Below are 24142 nucleotides of genomic sequence, written 5' to 3'. Positions count from 1 at the left end.
ATGGTTCGGGAAACCAGACACCTTTGGGTGGGAAATTTACCCGAACACGTTCGAGAGGAGAAGATTGTGGAACATTTTAAACGGTACGTTACGCAAGAGGGCTATGGAGAAGCAGCGCGCGCTGTGTCCAACACAAGCTAGTTAGTTAGCTCGCTGCCAGCAATATGCATCAATATCACACGGCCTCTCCTCTGTCGTGTAGGGGAAATGGGCTTTGGTTGTGAGATTATTTAACCAATAAGAAAGATAACGTATCTTCAGCATACATAAACACACTATTTGTTTAATTACAGTAAGCTGAAATTCCATTTAACAGTAGCGTGCTAGCTACCATTTTGTCTATAGTCCTTGCTAGCAACAGGCTAGTGAGTAACATGCTATATAGCTAGCGGGCTAATTTTGTTATTGAAGCAGCTGGCAACATGTCAGCTCTTCATACGCGTCCAGTGCCATACGGGCATTAATCGTGAATTGAGTTATGTGACACCTACTTTTGCTCTTAATGCATTGCTATTTTTCACATTTATCCGAAGCCAGGGTGGCCAGCTTGCTTGCATGCTAGCAACACTGGATAATTATCTGGCTAACGTTAGCTCGCTGGCAAGAGGGGAAGGAATCGTATATTTGGCTGTTGTGTAACGTAAGCGAGTTTATCAACTCGATAGTCAACAGAACTGTTATCTGATTAAGCCCTTATATGAGAGATCTGTGTTTTTTCCAACCAGGATTTTTCTTTTTTTTATAATAAAAAACAAACAAAAACACTACGCTTCTAGCCAGACGTCAAGATTTAGCCAACGTTTATTGCGCTCCTTCACTGTATAATTCAAGTCATACTATACATACTTGTGTATGATAGCTAGTTTTCATCGTTTTGAAAGTTATTTCCTATTACTCTATCTAGGTCCCTCGAGCTTTCACTGCAGTGATGAGATACATTGTTGCTATTGGTGCATAGAGTGTTACAGTGTTATTCTTTCAACGATCATCTCGTGAGGGATTCTAGCTCCAATTGTCAGTTTCATGACGGCACCATTCTATGTACTTTAACTCTATGATGAAAAACTGTTTGAGGAACTTGATGGACGACATTACATTGAACCCAAATGTACAATTATTAGATGTTTCAGTCTGCTCCAAAATACCAGAAGAGCTTCCTGTTTTAATATTGCACACTAATGACAGAATTAGTGAAGCCAGTAGGTAGCCTTCACTGAGATACATTGTTAGTAACACTTAACACAGGTACCCCTTTCATCTCCTAAAAGACCACCTGCACTACTGGCCACTTCAATGATTTGAAGTTGTGGCTTAGGGCCTATGCCGCACAATGAAGTCTGATGGGACAGCTACTATATTCCCCACTGTACACTGTAACTTCTTTTGCTCTCGGTCTGCTCCGTAGGTATGGGCGCGTGGAGAGTGTCAAGGTGCTGCGGAAGCGGGGGTCCGAAGGTGGCGTGGCAGCCTTTGTGGATTTTGTGGATATCAAAAGTGCTCAGAAGGCTCACAATGCTGTCAACAAGATGGGAGACAGGGACCTGCGCACTGACTACAATGAACCTGGGTCTGTCCCTAGTGCTGTTCGGGGCCTTGAAGACAGCGCCCCTTCAAGCAGTCATGGACGGGACGTTTCGGGATTCTCTAGGGGGGCAGTTGGTCCAGTGTTTGGCCCCCCAGTGTCCCTCCATACCAGAGAAGGACGTTATGAACGGAGAATAGACGGGTAAGTGGACATGGTCTCCCTCTGACGTGCTCGGGGACCAGGGGTGTCAGATGTAAAAGTATTATCCCCCAATAACATGATTACATTGTTGGGTTATTTATGAGAAGGAGAATATATTCCTGAAGGTTTTACGTAAAGGTAACCTAGGGATGGTTCCGCTCTCCATCCTCACAGACCTGACTACGTTCACAGGATCTAAGTGAATTATTCATGCATATCTATTTATCATTTAATGAGGTGTGGATAATTAGGTATATTGTCATTCAAAATTTGGAATTTATTATGTGAGGTGTATCCTGCTTCCAAGTTGGATAATATACTTGTGGAATATCCTTGTCAGATTTGGATAATCACATTTGTTGGAATCTATCCTGGTGAGTTTTTTTGATGTTTTGATTTTCCAAAACATGGGATCTAACCTTTATTTACCTGGGATTTCCGTTACCTGGGAATAAATAATCGCCTGTGATGGATTAAATACGCCTATTTATTTTCTTGACATTTTGATAGAAATGTAGTCAGGCAGTTCAATTTGTATGGACCATACATCAGAAAAGACAGATGGTGGTTTCCTGTTTTTCTTCTCACCACCTTTCCACTTCTGGACATCATGCATTTTTGGGTGGTCTCGAAGGATATCTACTATTACTACTCTGGATTTAAACACGAGCGAAAGGATTTAAGAAGTTGTCATTCACTAGGCGTCATCACAGGGCCCCATCACTAGGCTACATCATTCATCACTAATTGATCATTCTCAGATCAGGGAACTAAAACTTTTGTCACCTTTTATTGCCGCTATGTATGGAAATTATTTTTGAAAAGACCTAAAGAAGCTGAGGATCATGAAAACATCTATCAAGTTCCATGGATATATGTTTGAAGTGATGGCCATGAAGACAGATGAAGAGATGCAGTTTGGATGTACCTGCCTTCTGGAAGTACGCACATAACCCCATGTTGGATGTATGGATGTTGGGTATAAGATGCACAGGTGTAATTGAAGTTCCTTTGTTGGATTACTTGGCTCCATTGTGGATTTAGCTGTACATACATGTTTGGGGTTATGAACAGAAAAAAAATAAATGTATGCAATTTCAAAGTCATTTGAATGAAGCACGCCTGAAGATGTCTTCGACACCGAAAGATGGAGTGGACAGTCTATTTGCCTCTTGGGATATGTAATGCCTTAGGAATTAGTGCATGCCAGTGATCTAGGATTTTCCCATGTATTTTGGTGAGAAGATATTGTTTTCCATTTTTGGACGGTATGCAAACTGGCCTGCTAGTTTACAACCATTGACTCTAGGCCTACTTGAAGAGGAATAACACTGGCCTGCATTTTGGACTACTGACTTGTTGCTTCCTTATACTAGATGACCATAAGAAAGGTGGATATATTTTCAGTCTGGCTGATCTCCAGACTCTCGATTTAATGACGGTGTCACTTTTGGAGTGCACTCGAATGCCCTGAAGTGTGATTCATCTTTTATTTTTTTTATCATATGTTACTGTAGTGATTTAATCATGGTTTTTCTACATGTGATGAGATCCATTAAGAAACCAATTTCTTTGATTATTTTGCTTTCTTCCTTTTTCCATCAAATGAAGAGATTAAGTAATTGTGGATTATACATCAACTACCTACCAGCCTGGTCTTCTACTCAATAGCAGAAGATAAAAACGCCTGAAACGGAAACGTATTTTTCAAAATTTTTAGACCCAAATGGTTTTTCCCTTTGTTTTTCATTCCGGCTCTCACAATTCTGACCCGCTAGATTGTATTTGGGATTATAGGTTCGGTAACTACTTTTGGAAAAGGTTGGTATTGTCCTGCCCTCTGCATCTCTTTTCCTAACCCAGATTTGCACCATGTCTCTTTCCTTCTCTCATGCACTAACTGTTAGAGCTTTTAGAGAAAAAGACTCAGCTGCTTGGTTCAGAAGGCTTCTGCAGACACCTTCTGTGCCAATGGCGTGTCTTGAATTCTCTTCCTTTCTCTCTCTTTTTCCTCTCTTTCTTTTTTTATCTCTCTCTCCCTCCTGCTCGCTTTTGCCCATATTAGTTTACCTTAGGTTGCTGAATGTAGATTGAGCAGTTTTCCCCTACCAGCCAGATACCCTGGTCATTTTTCATCATATCACATGTTTTTATTTGTAGGAAGTTTAACTCACTTATTCTGAGCATACCAACGGAGATATGACACTTTACATGCTGACACTTAAGATGCAATTGCCAACCATTAATGTACATATAACATATTAATGCTCTCAATTTGAGTTGATCTTTGACAGAGTCTCAGCATGGTCCTTCTACTTGTTTTCCAGGCATAGTTGGTAACTTGGTAACAGGGGAGTAGATCTGCCTTAGTCCGGTCCTATTTTAAATGAAACAAATGATCTGAAGTGACCAAATGCCCAGTTTTATATTATATTATATTTGATTTGAAATCACAAACAATTGGCTTGTTTCTCCATAGATCCCGCTCTCAGCTGTGTCCCTGTTTGTTTGTGTATTTAAGTTGACATTTAACAGTGCACTGTCTATTTTAAACATAGGCTAATTGTTCGGATGTGTGTGTTGGAGTGTATTGTTGTTTTAACTCTCACCAATAATTTGAGTAACACCTCTCTGTGTCTGTCTCTCTCTCCCTCTCTCTCCCTCTCTCTCTCTCTCTCTCTCTCTCTCTCTCTCTCTCTCTCTCTCTCTCTCTCTCTCTCTCTCTCTCTCTCTCTCTCTCTCTCTCTCTTTCTTTCCCTCTTTCCCCCATACATCCTTTGGCTGTTTTACAGTAGCTCAGAAAGCCGGGAGCGTGCGTATGATCACAGCCCATATGGACATCATGAGCGCAGTGGCAGTTTTGACAGACAGCGCCACTACAATGCCGATTATTACCGCGATCGCTCCATGTTTGCCGCTGGAGTTGGCCCTAGCCCTGGGAGCAGTGCTATGGGTGCCAGCTTTGATACTCCAGAGCCACATTTTGAGTCCAGAATCCGAGACCCCTTCACCCTGTCCAGTGCTGCACGGCGCGACCCCTACAGAGATGAGAGAGGGCGCCGAGTTGACAGAACTTATCATCACCGTCGCAGTCGGTCATCCCATTCCTCACAGTCTAGACAACCCTCTCCGCAAAGGACCACAGGGCAAACACCCAAACCTCCCCATTCCCCCAAAAGAGCACCTCTCTCCCCAGGTAGAGGTCCACGCTCTCGGTCCCGCAGTCGGTCTTCTAGCTCTGATTCTGTCAGCAGCACCAGCAGCACTGGTAGTGGCAGGTATGATGTTCTTTTTTGAATGTGTGAGAATGGTCTTCTTTGTTTATTTGGAGCACAGATCAACCATTAATAATGTCTGTAAATACACACAGAGCTATGTGAAACTAAGTTTTTTTTGTTCATCCAGATTTAACTTAGCTCAAAATATATTCAGTGACGCATGAATCACATTTCTATGTCCAGGAAACCATTTTGTATGTAGTGATTTAGGTTGAAGGCCCTCTGAACAGTTTTCCCTTTTTTCTCCCGTTTGTCCATTTGGCAGCAGTGATTCAAACAGCAGTTCAAGTGATGGGTCTCGTGCACGCTCTGTTCAGTCGTCTGCTACACATGCACCTACTTCTCAGCCCTCCATGGGCCTGGATACAGATGAGCCACGCAGAAGCTTTGGCATCAGGGTGCAGAACCTACCAGTGCGTTCGACAGGTAAATACAGCGTTCAGAAATGAAGACAGCCAGTATGCTGTTCACCTTGACATTTTGAGTGTTCACTAATAAACACAAAGCTATTGAATTACAATTGGCTGTAAAACTTTTTAAAACATCAATTAACTCTCATTTCCCTCTCCAGACACAAGTTTGAAAGATGGACTCTTCCATGAGTTTAAGAAACATGGGAAAGTGACGTCAGTGCAGATACATGGGGCCACGGATGAGCGATATGGCCTGGTGTTCTTTAGACAGCAGGAAGACCAAGAGAAAGCCCTCAATGTCTCCAAAGGAAAGCTTTTCTTTGGCATGCAGATCGAGGTCACAGCCTGGAATGGCCCTGGTATGAAACTTGAATATATTTATGTGTTGTGCATCACTTGAATTATTTGGGAAAGAATTCCTGTGGGGCGTAGAGTTGTGTGGATTAGTCACTCAGTCATATTGTCAAAGTTTACGTTCTGTTTGGTTTGCTGATGGTTATACTGATGATAAAACTCTTTCCCTCAGAAACAGAGAGTGAGAATGAATTCAGGCCTTTGGATGGGAGAATAGATGAGTTTCACCCCAAGGCCACCAGGACACTGTTTATTGGAAACCTGGAGAAGACCACCAGCTACCAACAACTCCTTGACATTTTCCAGCGCTTTGGAGAGATAGTGGTATGTTACTGTAGATTGTTACGGGATGTGTCCCGTAATGGGTCCAGGAAAAATGTAATAAATTGCTTGCGTTTTTTCTCTCTGATACTATACTAAATATATATTTGTTGCATTGTAATTACTGTAGTAACAAAACTATATTAACCTGTTACATGGTCATTAGGTAACTGCATAAAATACGAGTTGTGCAGTTTGCATTATTACACAATTGTCCTGATTGCACTTGTGTAATAACAAGCACAACTCTTATACAATTACAAATAAATTACCCACTAGGGGTGTAACGGATCACCTAACTCACAGATCGGTTCACGGTTTTTGAGTCACGGATCGGATCATTTTTCGGATCAACACAAAACATTTTTATTTTTTATGAAAACAGATTTTTCCTTGAATTCTGTAAAAACACCACTTATTATATGTGAAAAAACCCAACAACATTCAAGATGTCAAAACTGGTCATATATAACATATTCTACACTCAAACATTACATATTATACTGAAATACACATTCAACTTAAATTATAGTGCAATATGAGAGAGGGAGGCGCCTGGTTGCAGCAGTGAATCCCTGGGCTCTTTAAAGCAGACGAATAAACATGTTTTATGCCACTTTTAACTCAATAATAAAGTGAACCCTTCCTTTTAACATGGTATGAAAAAAATGCTACATTATCAGAAGTTGTCGAGCTACCTTTTTCGTGCCTCCCGTCATAATTGACAGAGAACACTTGGGCCGCGTTCGTAAATTCGCTTTGAGAGCGCCGGAGCGCGCACTGGGTCCGACGTCATAAAGGGACCAAGTAATTTGATTGGACGAGGCGTTCCTTGAATGCTGATCAGATTCCAGAGCGAATTTACGAACGCAGCCTTGTTGTGGATTCCCAGCGTCACGTGTAGTGAGTAAACAACGGATTCTTTTTTTGCGCATTATCAACCTATCATTGCGCTTTAGAGTAAAACAAAGCATGCAACTGTTGTGTCTATCTTTTCATGGCAACTCTACATTGTGATTTACAAAAGATATTAACTAATATCATGTAATATTATTACTTGTTTACATTTTGCAATTGATCCGCGGTACACATGCGTGCTGAACCGTGGTGGGCGATCCGTACGGACCACGGATTATCCGTGATCCGTTACACCGCTACAATCCACCAAGTAACAGCATGTTCATACGATGTTACTATTGTAATTAAGGCTGCCACGATTAGTCGACTAGTCACGACGACGTCGACTACCAAAATCGTCGCCGACATATTTGGTAATCGCCGTAGTCGCATGTTTTTTTGGAGCTGAAATAAGCGTTGTTGTTTTTTTTTTTTTTTTTTTTTTGCCTAGCACCAGGGGAGCCCCCCCTCCCAAATTTCGTTGTTTGGTACCTGTACTATATCAATGACAATAAAGACCATTCATTTCATTCGATAAGCATTCGTTTTTCTTCCCTGAAGCTGCCACTGGCTAGCGTCTCCCAGTGTCTTTGATGTACATGCGCAGTGTCGGTCATCCGGGGCACACGTGACTTCCCCGGAAAAACAAACAGAGAAATGTCTTCCTGTCCTCGTACCTCTAAAGTGTGGGAGCATTTCAACCACAACGTTGAAAAAAAGAATGTAAAATGTAAAATTTGCAAAGCTGAACTCGCTTATCATGGCAGCACGTCTATGATGCGCGAGCATCTAAAAAGGAAGCACGTTGTGGCAGATGACGAGGAAGACGATGGCTCGTCTCGGTAAGCTAGTTAGCTTGTTATTGGCTAACGATATCGTTACGTTAAAAGCCTTCTTACATTATTTTACGTTGTCATCAAAGCGATACTTATCAAATAGCTAAAAATGTTGTCTTAACGTTACAGTGCTAAGAAGGCGCGTTCTACTATGAGATGAGTGAAGCAAAGCAAAACTTTTGTACTCCGTACAAGTATTTATTTTTGTTTTTGTATTCTTTTGGTTGCCTAGTGCCTAGCCTACCTCATTTTACTCAGCAGTTTGCACCCTCTACTACTCTTTACATTACATTACATGCAAGTGATGCCAGAAATAAATCTGCAAAGTTCATTAAAATATCTATTTTTGAGTGAACAATCATTTTAATTGTCTTTATTTTTAGTTAGCACATGCCTACAACAACAACTAACAACTTCAAGCTAAATTTAGAAGCTGATTTAGAAGATGATAGCTAAATAAGAGCGATTGAGTAATTGTGCGATAAGCTGTAATTTATGATCCGATTAGTCGACTAATCGTTAAAATAATCGGTGACTAGTCGACTATGAAAATAATCGTTTGTCACGATGCAGTTAATTATCTATACAAATATGTGGTGATTTCAAATCGGTGAGATGAAAAGAAACTTGACCACCCAAGCGGTTGAGTGTCTTGCTGGGTCAGATGAGGCGGGTTGTAGCCTTCTACCACGAGGCTCCATAGCAACCACTTATCCCAGAATGCTTTTTGTGAATGTCTTGTAATTACAGAGTTACTACACAGGTATAGGGGCAACTTAATTTTAAGTGGTTTTGTTTTCTTGTTTTTGTTTTTAATTTCTCGCAGGATATTGACATCAAAAAGGTCAATGGTGTTCCTCAGTATGCATTTGTGCAGTATTCTGATATTGCCAGCGTTTGCAAAGCTATAAAGAAGATGGATGGAGAGTATCTGGGGAGCAACAGGCTCAAGGTATTGTTTATAAATAAACTCCTTGCCTTCTATGTTCTTGTATTGAGACTACAGTACAGTCCTCATCAACTGTATTGTTGATTTTGTATAACGTGCATTATTCTGCATTATTGTTTCCAGCTAGGGTTTGGGAAGAGTATGCCCACAACATGTGTTTGGTTGGACGGTTTGGCCTCCAATATAACAGAGCAATACCTCACACGTCACTTCTGCCGCTATGGACATGTGGTCAAGGTCAATATTGAATTCTCCCATCCCATTTTTATTGCAATCACTGAAATAAAGGTTTTGAATTAAGTTTATTTCTAAACATTACTTTTTTGTGTGTGCCTTTTTAGGTTGTGTTTGACAGATTAAAGGGGATGGCTCTCATCTTGTACAACAACACAGATTTTGCACAGGCAGCTGTGAGGGAGACCAAAGGGTGGAAGATTGGTGGCAACAAAATAAAGGTAAGGGTGAACATTTAATAGATAACAATAATGTGATAGATTTCTTAAGCAATTCAATGAGAAAATCTATTTTTTCATATTGGTTTTCTCTTCTAAAGGTGGACTTTGCCAGTCAGGAGAGTCAGATGGCCTTTTATCGCTCTATGCAGGCTTCTGGGCAAGACATCAGAGATTTCTATGAAATTCCGACTGAAAGACGGTATGGGGCAGAATTATGTATGTGATGAATATGATACAGGGCAGTAGTAACAAACTAAACATGAAATTCTTTGGGGAATGTACCAAGACGCTGGTGATGTAGCCATCACAACAATTAAGATAAATTAATGTGTTGTTAATGTGTTGAGTGGTTCAAATGGAATTAGTGGTGTCCATTTTCAAATGCAGGAAAACAGTTTACGCATTTGAGTTCTGTTCTTGAAGAAATTGCATACTAAATTGATACAAGTGAATACTTGCTACAATGCTGTGATGTAGGTCTATAATCTAACTGCTCTTTTGATTTTCTGTTTTATCCCCCAAATCCACTCTGTTTTACAGAGAGGAACGTAGACCTCCATACCACGAGTTTCCAGCTGAAAGGGCATACTTTGAGAATGTACGCACCCCTGGCATTTACACAGAAGACCCTCGCAGAGAATATCCTGCTCGCAGCCGTGAGCGTTATACTGAATTGGAGCATTACCAGGGAGAACACTTTGACCCACGTTACCACGAGGATCCTCGAGAGTTTAGGGATTATCGTGATCCCTTTGAGCAGGACATCCGTAAATACACATACATTCAGAGGGAGCGAGAACGGGAACGGGAGCGGTTTGAAGCAGACCGTGGCAGGTGGAGCCCCTCTCATCCACGGCGCCCTATCACCCCGGCTGCCTCCCCTTCACCATCTGAGCGTGCCCCTAGAGACCCAGAGCGTCGGGTGTACAGCCAGTCCTCTGAGCGAAGTGGCAGCTGCAGCTCACTCTCACCGCCACACTTTGACAAACCTGACAAGACCCCATTAGAACATGGTTCTAAGAATGAGAGGATGGAAAAAGATACACCGCTGGTTGAAGTTGAGCGTGGAGCAGGTGCTGAGAAGAGTAAGCGTACAAGACGAAAGGAGAGAGGTGACAAGGAGAAAGGAGAGAAGATAAAGTCAAGAAAAGGGAAGGCGCTATCTCCCAGCATTCCACCCTCTGAGACAGAGCTAGAGACAAGTCTTGATGGGGGCTCTGGAAGGGCTAAGGTGCCAGACCAAGATGGCCTTGAGAGACAGAGATATAAAGCTGACACTGACCCTCCCCCTGCAGATCAGACTTCAACCTCTCGCCATGAGCCTCTCAAAAGTGAGAGGCTCGAGCTGGGGAAAGCTGACAATGCAGACAAGGATGGTAAAAGCCGATCCAAGAAACACCAAAAGTTGGACTCTGGAAATGATGGGAAAGAACCATCAGTAGATTCCGATCGCCTTGCAGCACGAAAAAGACGTTTTGGAGATTCTAGTGGGAGGACCATTCGGCAAAAGAGAAGTAGGCTGGAAGATGAGGATGGGAGTCAACAACCAGACTTTGGAGCTAGCACTTCCTTTCTGAAAGAGACTGATTGTGACAAACAACAAAAGGAACCACAGCGGAGAGATTCTAGATCAAAAACTGAAAGGTTGGTGTTTCTTGGCAGTCATAAAGAAGGACAAGATTTGGGGGTGAGAGGACAGGGAGAGTCAGAGGGGCCCGTGGACCTTTTGGATCCAAAGCACCACCCAGGACACGATGCATCCAGAAGGTTATCCCATGAGGGGAGCCGGGATCATGACAACACAAGAGATCAAGAACACAGTATTTTCAAATATGGTGCACAGGCTATGGAAAATGACATGGGTGTTAAGGACCGAGATGAGCATTTAGATATTGATCTCTCTCAGAGTTACCGCAAACAGATGGAGCAAAATCGGAGGCTCCACCAGCAGCTACAAGAGTCAGACAAACCAGAAAAGCCTGGAAGTCCACAAGGCATTGAAACTGAGGATCTTGAGCATCGCAGTCTAGTGCATGAAGTGGGTAAGCCACCTCAAGATGTCACAGATAATTTCCCATCCCATAAACTCAAGAAACTAGAGCAATTTGACATAGATTTGAGTGGCAAAAGAGAGCGTGTCTACAGGAGCTTTCGGCAAAAGAGTACGGATCCTGAGTGGAACAACACTGCCTCTCCAGGATTGCAACACTTCTCTCACCATGCAGATGAGGAATTTGTGGATTCATCACACCTCAGGGAGGTTAAAGAGTTGACCAAAGCTGAGGATAAAGTCCACCCAGACCTGGAACTGGCAGTTAAAAGGACACATACCACACAAATGTCAAAGCCAAGTACTCCATTACAAGGGGGTGAAGAAGAACAGCAAAAACGTTGGGAGAGCAGAGTCAAGCAAGATTTGTTACCAGACTTAAACTTCCCCAGAGGCCTTGGGAAAAATCCACAAAATCGGAGGCGTTTGGAGTATGGAATGTGGCATGATTTGGAACCTGGGGAAGTACGATCTGATTCTGAAGAGGATCGAGAGAACAAACCACACTCTCCTATGCCCTCCACATCTGTGCCTTTCTCTGAGAGGCAGAGAGTGGACAGATTTTCAGACCCTAAGCTGGCCACCCTGGAAAGGAACAAGTTCTACTCCTTTGCACTGGACCAGACCATCACCCCAGATACAAAGGCTCTGCTAGAGCGTGCAAAATCTCTATCCTCCTCCAGGGAGGACAACTGGTCTTTTCTTGACTATGATTCCCACTTTGCAAGTTTGCGCAGTAGTAAAGATACTGAGAAGGTAGAAGCAACACCACGACCTACACCCTCTTGGTACATGAAGAAGAAGAAAATTCGCAGTGGGTCTGAAGACAAATTAGATGACAGGAAAGAAGAACCTAAACCAGATCAGCATGAACGCAGGGAGCTGTTTGCCTCCCGTTTCCTTCACAGCTCTATTTTCGAACAAGATTCAAGACGCCTTCAGCTCCTAGAACGAAAGCATGAGGAACCTGAGCATGGTCAGAGTAATCAAACTGGTCAGCTGGGCCTAGCTGATGGTCAGCCTGACTCTGAACCAGTTGTCCTCTTCCATAGTCGTTTTTTGGAGCTGACACGGCTACAACAACAGAAAGGAAAAGACCAACCGCTCCAAGAGACAAAAAGTGGAAATGCCATTGATGGGATCAAAGTGGAGAAACCACTTGATGTAGAACAGCAACCTCTGCTGCTGTCTAAAATATCAGAACCTGTAATGGAGCCAGAGATTAAACCCATTAGCCCTGCTGAGGAGCACATGATTTCAGAGCCCCCACTTATGCCCAATTTTGTAGCCCCACTTATGCCCACAGCGATATCTCCACAAGAGGACAAATTTGTCATGTTAACACCATCCCCAGAGCCATTGGCTCCAGAGCCTTTTATAAAGGAGGAAAATGAAGAGGTTTCTCCACATCAACAGCACCCCCAAATTGAGTTGTCTCCCCCCTCCTCTGTACATTTAGTAGGCCCAGAACCCATTCAGCCAGTAGGAAGAGTTAAAGTTCCGTTAAGTGAAGAGAAATCTGAAGATATTGCCCAAGATCCCTTCACCATTGAGCATTCATCTAACAGTGATTACCATACTATTGAAGCACCTGTGAGCAGTTCAGAACCAGAGCAGGAACCTGAGCCAACATCTGAATTGCCCGAACAGAAAACTTCCACACCACCCAGCCCAGTTGAGGAGATGGAGCTTTCAAAAAACGAGGGGTCTTTTACTGTCAAAAGTGAAACTAAAACAGAGTTGGAAAAGAAACTTGACCTCAAAGGGCAGGTGCCTGTTAGTAATGAAGGAAGTGAGGAGACAGTCTCACCACCTCAGAAGTCCAAAAACAGAAAGAGTAAGCCATCCCCAACTCAAGTCATCCTCGCCCCGTTAGTTTCAACAATTAGTTCAGCAACTAGTTCAGAGAAACCAGCCACGCGTAAGAGTGAACGAATAGACAAAGAAAAGCTGAAACGTGCTTCATCCCCAAGAGCTGATGCTTCAAAGGGCAGTTCAGATTCCAAATCTACAGGCAAGTCTCCCATACATGGAACAGATTCTGAGCATGTCACTGAGCAGAGCATATCTATTGGACGGGCAAGGCGGAGAAATGTAAAGTCAGTTTATGCCACCCCAGTTGAGGAAGATGCCCCAATGCGGACCGGAAAAGACTTGAATGAGTCACCACGCTCTGCACGAAAGCGTGGCGGAGACAAAGATACAGCCCCACAACATATGGAACAGGACCCTCTTGCACCCATTGCCTCAAGGAGGGGACGTCCCCCTAAGAACCGCAGACAAGGAGAGGACGGTTTAACCGTTAAAGGGGATAAATCAAAAATGGACACCAAAGATATTGACTCTAATGAATCAGAGAGTGGTGAACGAATCCCTAAAGTGGCAAAAGGCCGTTATTCTCCTCATGCTCAGAAAGCGCTGTCAAGTCCAGTGCTGATACCCACAGTGACTGAAAGTGGGAAGGACGAGCTGTCTGGGGATGTTGCTCAGCAGATTGAATTTACAGAGGACAGTTTGGCTTTGCAGGATCCCTCAGTCTCAAGTAAAGAAGATCCCTTATCACAAGCTGGGACAAAGAAAGAGGATAATGTTAAACAACAACAAGGAACAGAGAATCTTAGAGAGAAAGAGAGAAATGCCCCTATTGAGGAGAAGGCTTGTGGAAGTAAATCTGGTGAGAATGAGACTGGGCCCCAAGACATGGAAGCACAGCCCTCACTAGAGAAGGAGAAGGGTGTGAGAGGGAAAACACCAAAGTTGACCCGGACTCCAAAGTCTCCCGTCCTTAAAAACCTAAAAATCCGACTGAATGTCACAGAGGTTAAAGATCTCCTCCAATTAGGGGAAGAGGAGACTGGAAATCATGAGGGTTCTTTAAAAAATACTAAGCCGGATGACCCCATTAATGACCAATTATTGGAGTCTAGTCAGGGCATAGAAATTAGTCCCAGCAATGACGATAAGGAAGAGGAGATACCAGGAACAAATTCTCCACCAGATTCATCTGAAACCTTGCTCTTACAGGAGTTGGAGCTAGAGCAAGCTGTTGAGAACATCGCTAAACTAACAGACCCAACTCTCCCAGCAGAGCCACCCACTCCACCTGCCCCTCCAGCAGAGTTAAAATGTGACACAGAGGAAGAGAAACCAGCCAATCCTGCAAGTGAGACAGAACTTATGGCTGCCATTGATTCAATTACAGCTGAGGATGTGATTGTCCCTCTGCCTCAAGATCCAGTAGTTAGTGCTGTGGATTCAGACCCAGAGATTCAAGCCGTTATCCCGACAACCAAGGGAGTTGAACCGACAACAAACACATCTTCTGTTCAGGGGGAGTCTCCTTTCCCAACCACTCCAAGGAAAAATAAGGGCAGAGGTAAAGCACCTAAACGGTCTAAAAGCCAAAAGTCAAGCAAAAAGGATTCTATAAAAGAAAGTTTGTCTGGAGAACTGATGAACTCCTCAGTTATCACATCAGACGCTACACCCTCCAACATACAGGTTGTCCCTGAAAGTCCTTCATCGGCAGCTGTTATTACAGCTACCCCTTGGAAGCCAGAACCTGATCCCTTGACTTTAAAAGCCACAGACATGTCTGTGGAATCAAAGTTATCCCCTGTAGAGCAACCTCAACAACATCTGAAACCATGCCCCTCAACCAAGAGTCCCACTTATCCCAAACCTCAACAACCACCATCTGAGTGCATCTCACCCTCACTGTCTCCACCCCTAACCCGGCCAAATATCAGACCACCACAGCCAAGCAGGATCCCAGTTTCCCCACCAGATTGGCTCAGCCAGTCTAAGGATACAGTCCCCTCCTCTTCTTTGGTATCAACAGCCCCAACTGAGACCCTGGCATTTCACCCTGAAACTGAGAGCATGGAACCTGATCATAACACTAGTGATCTGCGCAGGATTCTCATGAAGCACAAAAATGTTTCTCTCCCATGTAGTAGTTCTGTACCTGTCAATCTGTCCACCCCGCCCCTTAGGGATACACACCGTTCTGAAAGCAATACTCCATTAGTAGCTGTGCCTAATAAAATCCCTCTACCCGATAATAGACTGCCATCTCAGCCTGCAGTCCGCCCCCCAGCCTCACTACCATCACCCGAGACAAAATCAGCAATTTCTGTTATTGCTTCCACTGCCACCTCTGTTATCAGTCGAGTTTGTAATCCTCCAGACCAAGAAGAGAAGGTTAACATCACAGTTGGAAATCCCTGTGTGGACATACCACTTTCCAAGCAGACGTATAGGTCCAACGTGGAGGACAGCAGTTCATTCCATGGACCATCTGTTGGTGAGGAGGGTGGAAGTGCTGGGCGTTTTATGGTGGAGAGTTCCACTCTGAGTACAGGCTCCAGCCCTGGTCTAAGGGTAAACACCTCTGAGGGAGTGGTAGTATTGAGTCACTCAGGGCAGAAAATGGAGGGTCCGCAGCGGATTAGTGCAAAAATAAGCCAGATCCCACCAGCAACAGCAGTCGATATGGAATCTCAGCAGTTGGTATCCATGCCCCAGATAAAACAGGAGCTCTATACCCACTCCCAGTCAAGCACTCCAAAGTGTCCTCCATTACAGACAGAACATGGGCATCTTGGTAAGACGCAGCTAACTGTCTCTTCCATTAAACAAGAAAACATAGGTTTGGAGAAGTTAGAATCTCCTTACCAATCAGCACCTCAAGGAGGAGTTGTTAAGCGGCTTCAGCAAACAGCTGGTAGTCCACAAGTGATGGGATACCATCATCCAGAGTTCACAATGTTGCTAAAGCATCCAAAGAAAGTGGATGGAGCAGATACTTTGAATGCTGATGGGTGTAAAACATCTTGGACCACTGCTGTTAGTCCTGCAATGAGCCCCCACTTGCCCACTCCTGCTGGCAACCACATAGGCTTTGTCTCAGGCACTGCTGGTGACAGAACTCCCTCACATCTCAGTGGTGTTAAACAGGAACCCCGATCTCCTCGCAAGTCAGGGCACCCACACTCCCCATTCACAAAAGTCTCCTCTCCCATTGGCTCTTCCTCTCCTAAAGGCATACCAGTGATGTTACCTTCTGGCCTTCCTGCCATGCAGCAGTATGTCTCTAGTGTGCATCATCCAGAACAGTCTGTCATCATGCCACCGCACAGTGCTCATGGTAGCTTGGGAAGGATGTCACCCCACCGTGTCACCCAAACAATTCCCATGGGGCACCTTGTTCAAGGGGAGGTAAGGGTGAACACCCCACCCCTCTCGGTGATGAGTTTTGGGATGCATGGAGATTCTCTTGCATCTCCCTGGTCTGGTCAATTGCAGCAACGCCCCACCTCACCGCAGGCAGTAGCCAGAGACCTGATCCTCAAGGTTGTCCCAAGTACTGTAAGGAGCCATGAGGGAGAGCAAGAGGATGCCAGACGTTTCCATCAGGCTTCTGGGAGACAATCTGCAACACAGTTGAAACCAGAGACAATGCAGTCAGATCCCTGTGGGGCTCTACGTAGTGGCCTACAGATGGAGCAGTACATGTCACCAAGGGACATGCGTGTGCTCATGCATCACCCGCAAGGAGAGCGCTCCACTCCAGAGTCACATGTAGGACACATCCAAGAGAGTCTCCCACCCACCTCTTCAGCTAGCAGCATCACTACATCCCTGTCTCCCAGGGCACATTTATTAAGTAAAGGTGTCTCTGAGAAGGATGTCACAAAGCCACTGGGGACAAAGAGGCCCCATTCTCCTCTCGGTAAGGATGGGATGATGGGGATTCGACCAACTATGCCAGCCATGGCATCCCCCCAGCGGGTACAGCTGATGCCATCAGGAACTGGGGGCTCCTTCTCAGAGTATTCATCGATGTACACCAACACAAGGGGCATCCATTCCCAAATTACAGAGACGTCTCCTGTGGGGATTAACCAGGCACCTCTTAACATCACACCTGCCCTGGTGAGTTTATTCCATGCAATGCAATTACTGCATTTATTAATGATTTATTGATGATTATGTTTGTGCTAAAATAATTTCCTTCGGTCCTCAGGGTGCAGATCCCAGCCAGTCACAGACAGACGGCAAGGTGAAACAAGTTGGACACCAAACTGTTAACATGGTGCAGCTGCTTACGGTGAGGCACTACAACATGGGGAATTTCGGGGCAGTTAAAGTGCCAGAGTAGAGGGTAGCATTGATAGGAAAACTAGACAGAGGAGTGTATCTATACACAATAGATTTGTATAGATTACTTTTCTTCTCGTAAATATTTGAAAATGACAAACAGCATTTTAAACTCCTGCTTCTCTCTCCATTTGAGCAGAAGTACCCGATTGTTTGGCAAGGTCTGCTTGCATTGAAGAATGACCATGCAGCTGTCCAGTTGCATTTTGTCTGTGGCAACAAAGCTTTGGCTCTACGGTCACTGCCTCTACCAGAGGGGGGTGCGCTGCTCCGAATTGTCCAGAGAATGAGACTTGAGGCATCTCAACTGGATGGTGTGGCTAGAAGAATGACAGTAAGTTTCTTGTTTCTTTCTAAAGTTGAGGCTTCATCCAGAGGTGTTCTTATTTGGACCAATTAAAGTGAAGGTGATCAAATGATCAGCTGCTACTAAATAGAGAAAAGCTTACAGAACCAAGTCACTTAACAAGGAATGCCTAGCACAGGGGTGGCCAACCCGCGGCTCGCGAGCCGCATGTGGCTCTTTGCCTGTCTCTGTGCGGCTCTTTAATCCATTCATTAAAAGTGCGTGGCTCGCTCTCTGTGTCTCAATAGGCGTCGTTTTGGTATGGCAATTCATGGCACTCGCCATACCTGGCTTAACATTTAAAAAAATCTGAAACACGTTTAGTCATTTTGGTGATTTTATCCACTACACACAACGGTAACTCAAAACCTCCCGGCTCCATCTCACCCCACCAGCCAAGCGCTGTAGTGGAGCGCAGGGTTGCCAGACGGGATTGACAATTTCAAGCCCAACCAGTCTAAAAGCTGCCGAATCCACCCGTCCAGAGTGACCAAAAGTAGGCCTATCTGGCAACACTGGAGCGGGACATCGGTTCCTCAATAAACAATGAGTAACGTTCATGTTAAAACCTTGTCCACGATTCTCGTTCATTCAGGTGTGTTAAACAAACTGTATAAATGCCATTTACATACTGTTGGTTCAAATGTAACATATTAATGAACAAGTTCATGTTCTGTCAGTACAAACATGTTCTAATGTTATTTTAGTGAGTTCGCTAGTTAGCGAACATTAAAGATTACAAGAGCTAGTTTACGTATGTCAACAATGTCTCTATTCTCAATAATTTCAGTAATAATTGTACCAAATTGGGGCCAGTAACACTGACTTGTGTGTGAGTAAGTTATATGTGTGTGCAAGCATGTTTTTGATATTATCAATCGTCTCACTTTTACTAGGTGAGCTGGTAAAACAAATATGCCAGGGGAAAAAAGGAAAATGGACATAAAGACCTCTTTTGGTCAAAGGGCAGCAGAGACAAGTACAGGGACACAGGTGAGGTCTAAACAGGTGACAGGGACAGGGACACAGGTGAGGTCTAATCTAGCATTTTAACAGTGCAGTTCGTTTAGAGTTGAGAATAGCTAAATCTGTTATGTTTTGTTTCTAAGGAGATTGAACCAGTCTGCCTGCTAGGAAAGATGTAGGCTACTACCTGCATACTGTAGTTGTCTCCTTTATTCATTACCTTAATGTCACATAAGTAAATTGTATAGAAACAACTCACCAAAATTGACTATTGCACAACTGTTTTGAAAAAAAAATCCACGGGGGGGGGAACCCCCCTTCAACCCCCCCACTCAGACCTTGCCATACCATGGCTTTTGCTGAAATTACACCACTGGTTTCATAGCCAGCCTAATGGAAATGTATTGCGTGTGTGTGAATGAGCGCTTTTGTGAGCCCGCATGTATGATGTGGCTCTTTCTGGTACCCCAACAATGTTTTGTGGCTCTTAGTCTCCGACTGGTTGGCCACCCCTGGCCTAGCATTTGTCAATACAGAACATGCATCACAGGCTATTCTCAACCGATTTTTGTTCATACTATGCCTTCTATTTTAGGGAGAGAGTGAGTTCTGCCTCCTGCTAGCTCTGCCCTGTGGAAGGGACCAGGAGGATGTCCTGAACCAAACCCAAGCTCTAAAATCAGCTTTCATCAACTACCTGCAGGCCAAGTTGGCTGCAGGTATCATCAATGTCCCCAACCCAGGCTCCAATCAGGTATGTCTCTCTCTGAATGTAAATCAATTACTGTATTTGTAACATATTGCTACCTGCTTTCAAAATATTCAGCCACTTTGAGGAAAATTTAAATAGTTTATCATTCTTATTTTACGATACGTTTCAATACCCAATGAATTTGAATGCTAACATGGAATGTTTAGCCTAATGTGAGGGAGTGTTTTAGATTCAGGGATGCAAACAACTTGCTTTTTGGCGCTTTTCGCTTTTTTCACGTCAATTTGGGTGACTTGTGTGTATCATGGAGATCCGAAGAGTTTTTATTTGGGGGGTGTGGGTGGTGAGTGGTGACAGACGAATCTCCTTAACTATTCCTACAGTATACTGTATTCCTACAGCCTGAATGGATTGCGCGTCAGGGGTCAGGACTTGCTGTGAACCGGTAATGTTAGTCCATTGAGCGCAGTTTGATTGCACATTCGGTGTGAAAAGGCTATTGAAAGAGCTATTGACTGATGCCTGCCTACTGCCAAGTCATATAATTACAGCAAACATGTCGGTAGTTTGGCATCTGTCCTCTGAACGACAACGAGAGGCACATTCCGACACTGACTTCCGTTTTCGCGATTTCAAAATAAAAGCTTGAGCTAAGACTTGTTGAAAATCAATGACACATCGCTATTCAACTAACACAGGTTGTTTTGTGAGCCTGCTAACAATGTAAAGTAGTGTTATAGTTTGTTTGTTTTTTTAAGTTATGTTTTCTTTTTATTGTGATAGAGATAGTAGAGATATGACAGGAAGTATGGGTGAGAGAGAGTGGATGACAGGATATATGCAGGATATGTCCGCGGCCGGAATCGAACCGGGAACCCTGCGGTTAAATGGTCAACGCTTAGTCCGCTTTGCCACCTAAGCGCCCCAAAGTAGTGTTATAGTTAACTAGGTAGAGTGGGGATTACTCACCGAATCCAATGCATTGCAATATTTTGGCTAAGATAGATGCCATAATTCAGGTTAAGTCAGTGAACCACAAGTTCCAACTGTCTGGCTTTGGAAAAAAAAAAGGACATGCTAGATGTGTATTATGCACAAAAGAGATTAATTATGGAGGAATGGGCATGCATATCACACTGTCAGACAGAGCTCCACAGACAGAAGGTGACCACTATGATAACAACATAAAGTGTGAAACTGCTCCTCGGAAAGGAGACCCCACTCCCAGCAACCAAGTAGCTGAGAAGATCAGGCAAAGTGCTGCACCTAAACTGCCAGTACCGATGTGTGATCGCATATCCAATGCAGAGGTGGGTTGTGTGAGTGTAGAAAAGAGTAGCCAGTTTTGTGAAAGGAGCTTCTTCAGAGCAAACGATTGATTTAAGTCATAAGTGCTTTTTTGTTAATTGTTAATTGTTAATTTTATTTATAATGCGCCCCCCATCCAACTTTTACATCGGCCCGGGGCGCAGCCCGGGTAAAGGAACAGATAAAGACAAAGACAAGGAACACAGAAAGCAATCAGAAAATATTTTTTTATAACACTAACCCCCGCCGGACCGCTCCTCCCGCCTGCAACCACTTCGGGGAATTCTCTCTTTTTTCACCATAGTTGTGTTTGTTTGCATCCCTGTAGATTTGAGAACTATCTCGTGCCATTTGGTACATTTAAACTAATGCTCTTTTATCTCCCTTCTCTTCAGCCTGCCTATGTGTTGCAGATTTTCCCACCATGTGAGTTTTCAGAGAGCCACTTATCCCGGTTAGCTCCCGACCTCCTTAACAGGATTTCCAGCATCTCCCCCCACCTCATGATTGTCATCACCTCTGTGTAATGACCCCTCTCCCCAGCTGGGAACCACCTCTTATGATCGTCATCACCTCTGTGTAATGACCCCTCTCCCCAGCTGTCATCACCTCTGTGTAATGACCCCTCTGTGGACGTGCTCAACGTTGAGCCTCAGGAAACAAGAGGATTTGCAGGATTCGTATTCCTGGAGAAATTGGGAACATTTCGGAAACGTCCTTTTGGAACTTTTACTTTTTCCATATCAGTCTCACATTTTTTCAGTCACTCCTGTCTGATGTTTTTGTCCTTCTCAATTGAGCTCAGGGATGGACCAGCCCAGAGCCCTACTTCGTGTACAGTCTTATTTGACCATTTCTCTGCTGTATTTGTATTTATTGGGGAGTTTTATTTTTAGGTAAGGAGATACTTTGGCGATAAAATCAGGATGTTTGATGAACAAGAAGAATGAGTTTTGAGTCTTTCTTCATCTTTTAATGATTGTGGTTCATTTTTCAAATCTTCATAAGAAAGGATCATAGTAGCCATTGTACCATAATGGCAAAATAGACATTTCAACATGTATTTTTAAGTACAGTAATTATGTACAAACGTCATTGTCCATTGAGGAGGAAGAATTAACTTCAAAACTATTAAATCATGTAGAGAGAACCATGTCAGCCTAACAAACTCCTTTTATTCCACCAGCTCTGCTGTTCAGTTTTCTCTCTACTGAACCAGATAAGGCTCTTTCACTTGTTTCTGCATTATATGAGCAACAGTGGGATTTAGGAGTTTTGGAATACTGGACTGTAAATATTTTAAATATTTAACTTTGACAAAAAGGAACTTGGACAACTTGACACCAAGAGACTTCCAACCATGGAAATACAAGATGGTGAGGTGTGGGAAGAACAAGTGGGGTTTATAAGGAAGCAGATGGAAACCCTTGGTTTTGTGGTGTAAATACTTGTAACACAGCAGGTTGGCAAACTCTCCTGTGGGGTTTGCTGAGGGCACTTCACATTTTGTTACTCAAATAAAAAAAATCCAGAAAACTTGAATATTAAAGTCATGAGCTCTTTTATTTCATCTTGATGTTTGGCTTTGTTGTCCCTTTTTGAGATGCTGTCTGTTTGAAATAAATACTTGAACATTGTGTGAATACTATCTCAGATCTCCCAAGAATTTTTCAAATGCTGTTTGCAGTTCACACTAAATGCACAACAGTTATTAGATAAACCCACCATCTGTTTGAACTTTTGGTACACATACAGCGGCCTCTGCACAGGCAAGCATATGATACTTTCATATCAAGGCATATACTCAAACACTAAATGTCACATTCATACAATGCCCTTCGTAAGTGTTTGGACAGTTAGCCATATCACTGGAATTTACTGAAAGCATTTGTTACCTTTTATTTTTTAGGATATTTCCATACATATCTATTTTACCATTAAGAAATAAAAGCATAATGGACTTGGATAAGTCATTGATATTTGGGATCTGTCTAACGGTTACTGTTTGGTTCTATATCCATTGCAGTGTTTTTGGATCATGTATTGCCCAATGATGTGTGGATTATGTAAACAATTTCTGGCTCACTCAGAGATGAGAAGTAAAAAAAAAAGGAATCGGCACATTCAAATGTCAAACTTAAAGAGAATAATGAAATGCACGAATTTGAACACCCAATATAATTTTATTTAAGTAAATAATCCATTCATGCTTTTTCTGAACAATATGCTCTTCTCACTTTCCTGGTGACATTTGAAGAGAGCAATGGGCTTATTCATTCAATGGTGTAGGCTACAAGGCATGAGTCACAGTATGCAAGAGAGGATTGCAATACAATACCTCTTCCAGTAAAAAGAATCCGCATTTAGGAAGCTCAAGTGATTTCCAGTATGGGGTTAAACATTGAATCCTATCCTAGCCTAGTGAACACAACAGATAACAAGAAAAGTCACAAGAGTAAAATGTAATGTCAAGACAATATTAAACACTGAATTCATTAAGTTGGGATGGTTCTCATATTCTAGCAGATGCATTATTATGTCACCGATCTTACCGTAAAAACAACATACTTGGGGGAAAAAATACACATACAGAGAATTACAGTATATTATTATTATTATTATTAATAACATATTTATTGATTTGGCTTTTTTTTTCTCTCAGCTTTTTTGAGTTGTTCCAATGCAAACAAAAGAAATAAACATGTGAATGCCAAAGCATGTACATGTGTAATAATAGTGTTTGCAGTACAGTATATTTCAAAAGTAATTGTAGTGGCTGAATGGGTGGGGCTAAGGGGCATCGGATAGTTAAAACTTGAATGACGGTATATATTTGACCCACCCCTGTCCGAGAATTTTTTTGCCACCCCTCTGCTATCCCATTAAAAACATCCTAGAACCGCCACTGAGTGGGATTGTTTCTAGATAGATAGATAGATAGATATATCTTTATTTATGTGTCACTCCTCAACAAACAGGTATGGTATAAAGAACAGCAACAAAAGGTGCATTAGAAAGTTGAGGACCACTCACATGGAGTTGTGAGACACAATACAAATCATAGCAATACAAATTAAAAACGTACATTCGAGTACTATTTCACTTGAACTATTTCACAACAAATTGGCATTGGCATTACAATAAAATACAGTATACAGTAAAGGCAATGAAATATGTAAAGAAAAGGGGGGGGGCAGCTTATTTTGCGGTGCTCATGAAGGCTACTCTTCTTTGTAGGATGAGGTGGCAGGCCTTGGCACATTCATTAGTGCAGTGTTCACCAGCTAAAATTTTACACAATTTATTATGGTCATTAAAATCATTACAATTCTCGTAGTGTTTTGATAAAAAGATAAAAAGATCAGTGCG

General features: G+C 43.1%; 1 protein-coding gene across 1 annotated transcript; it reads left to right on the top strand.

The window, feature by feature from the left end:
- Positions 1-22265, top strand: LOC308173095 (msx2-interacting protein; the record flags this gene model as incomplete). Its single annotated transcript, XM_080548059.1, has 15 exons — positions 1-83; positions 1406-1726; positions 4522-5004; positions 5270-5430; positions 5576-5776; positions 5944-6095; positions 8652-8777; positions 8898-9011; positions 9116-9229; positions 9328-9428; positions 9770-17216; positions 17308-17391; positions 17581-17775; positions 19349-19507; positions 21169-22265. 15 exons carry the CDS (start codon positions 1-3, stop codon positions 21298-21300), a joined length of 9873 nt encoding a protein of 3290 aa, XP_080404185.1. The 3' UTR covers positions 21301-22265.
- Positions 22266-24142: the final 1877 nt, after the last annotated feature.

The sequence above is a fragment of the Nansenia antarctica genome (assembly GCF_963989245.1).
Source record: "Nansenia antarctica genome assembly, chromosome: 18".
Taxonomy (NCBI): domain Eukaryota; kingdom Metazoa; phylum Chordata; class Actinopteri; order Argentiniformes; family Microstomatidae; genus Nansenia; species Nansenia antarctica.
This window is presented reverse-complemented; position numbering and strand designations above follow the sequence as displayed.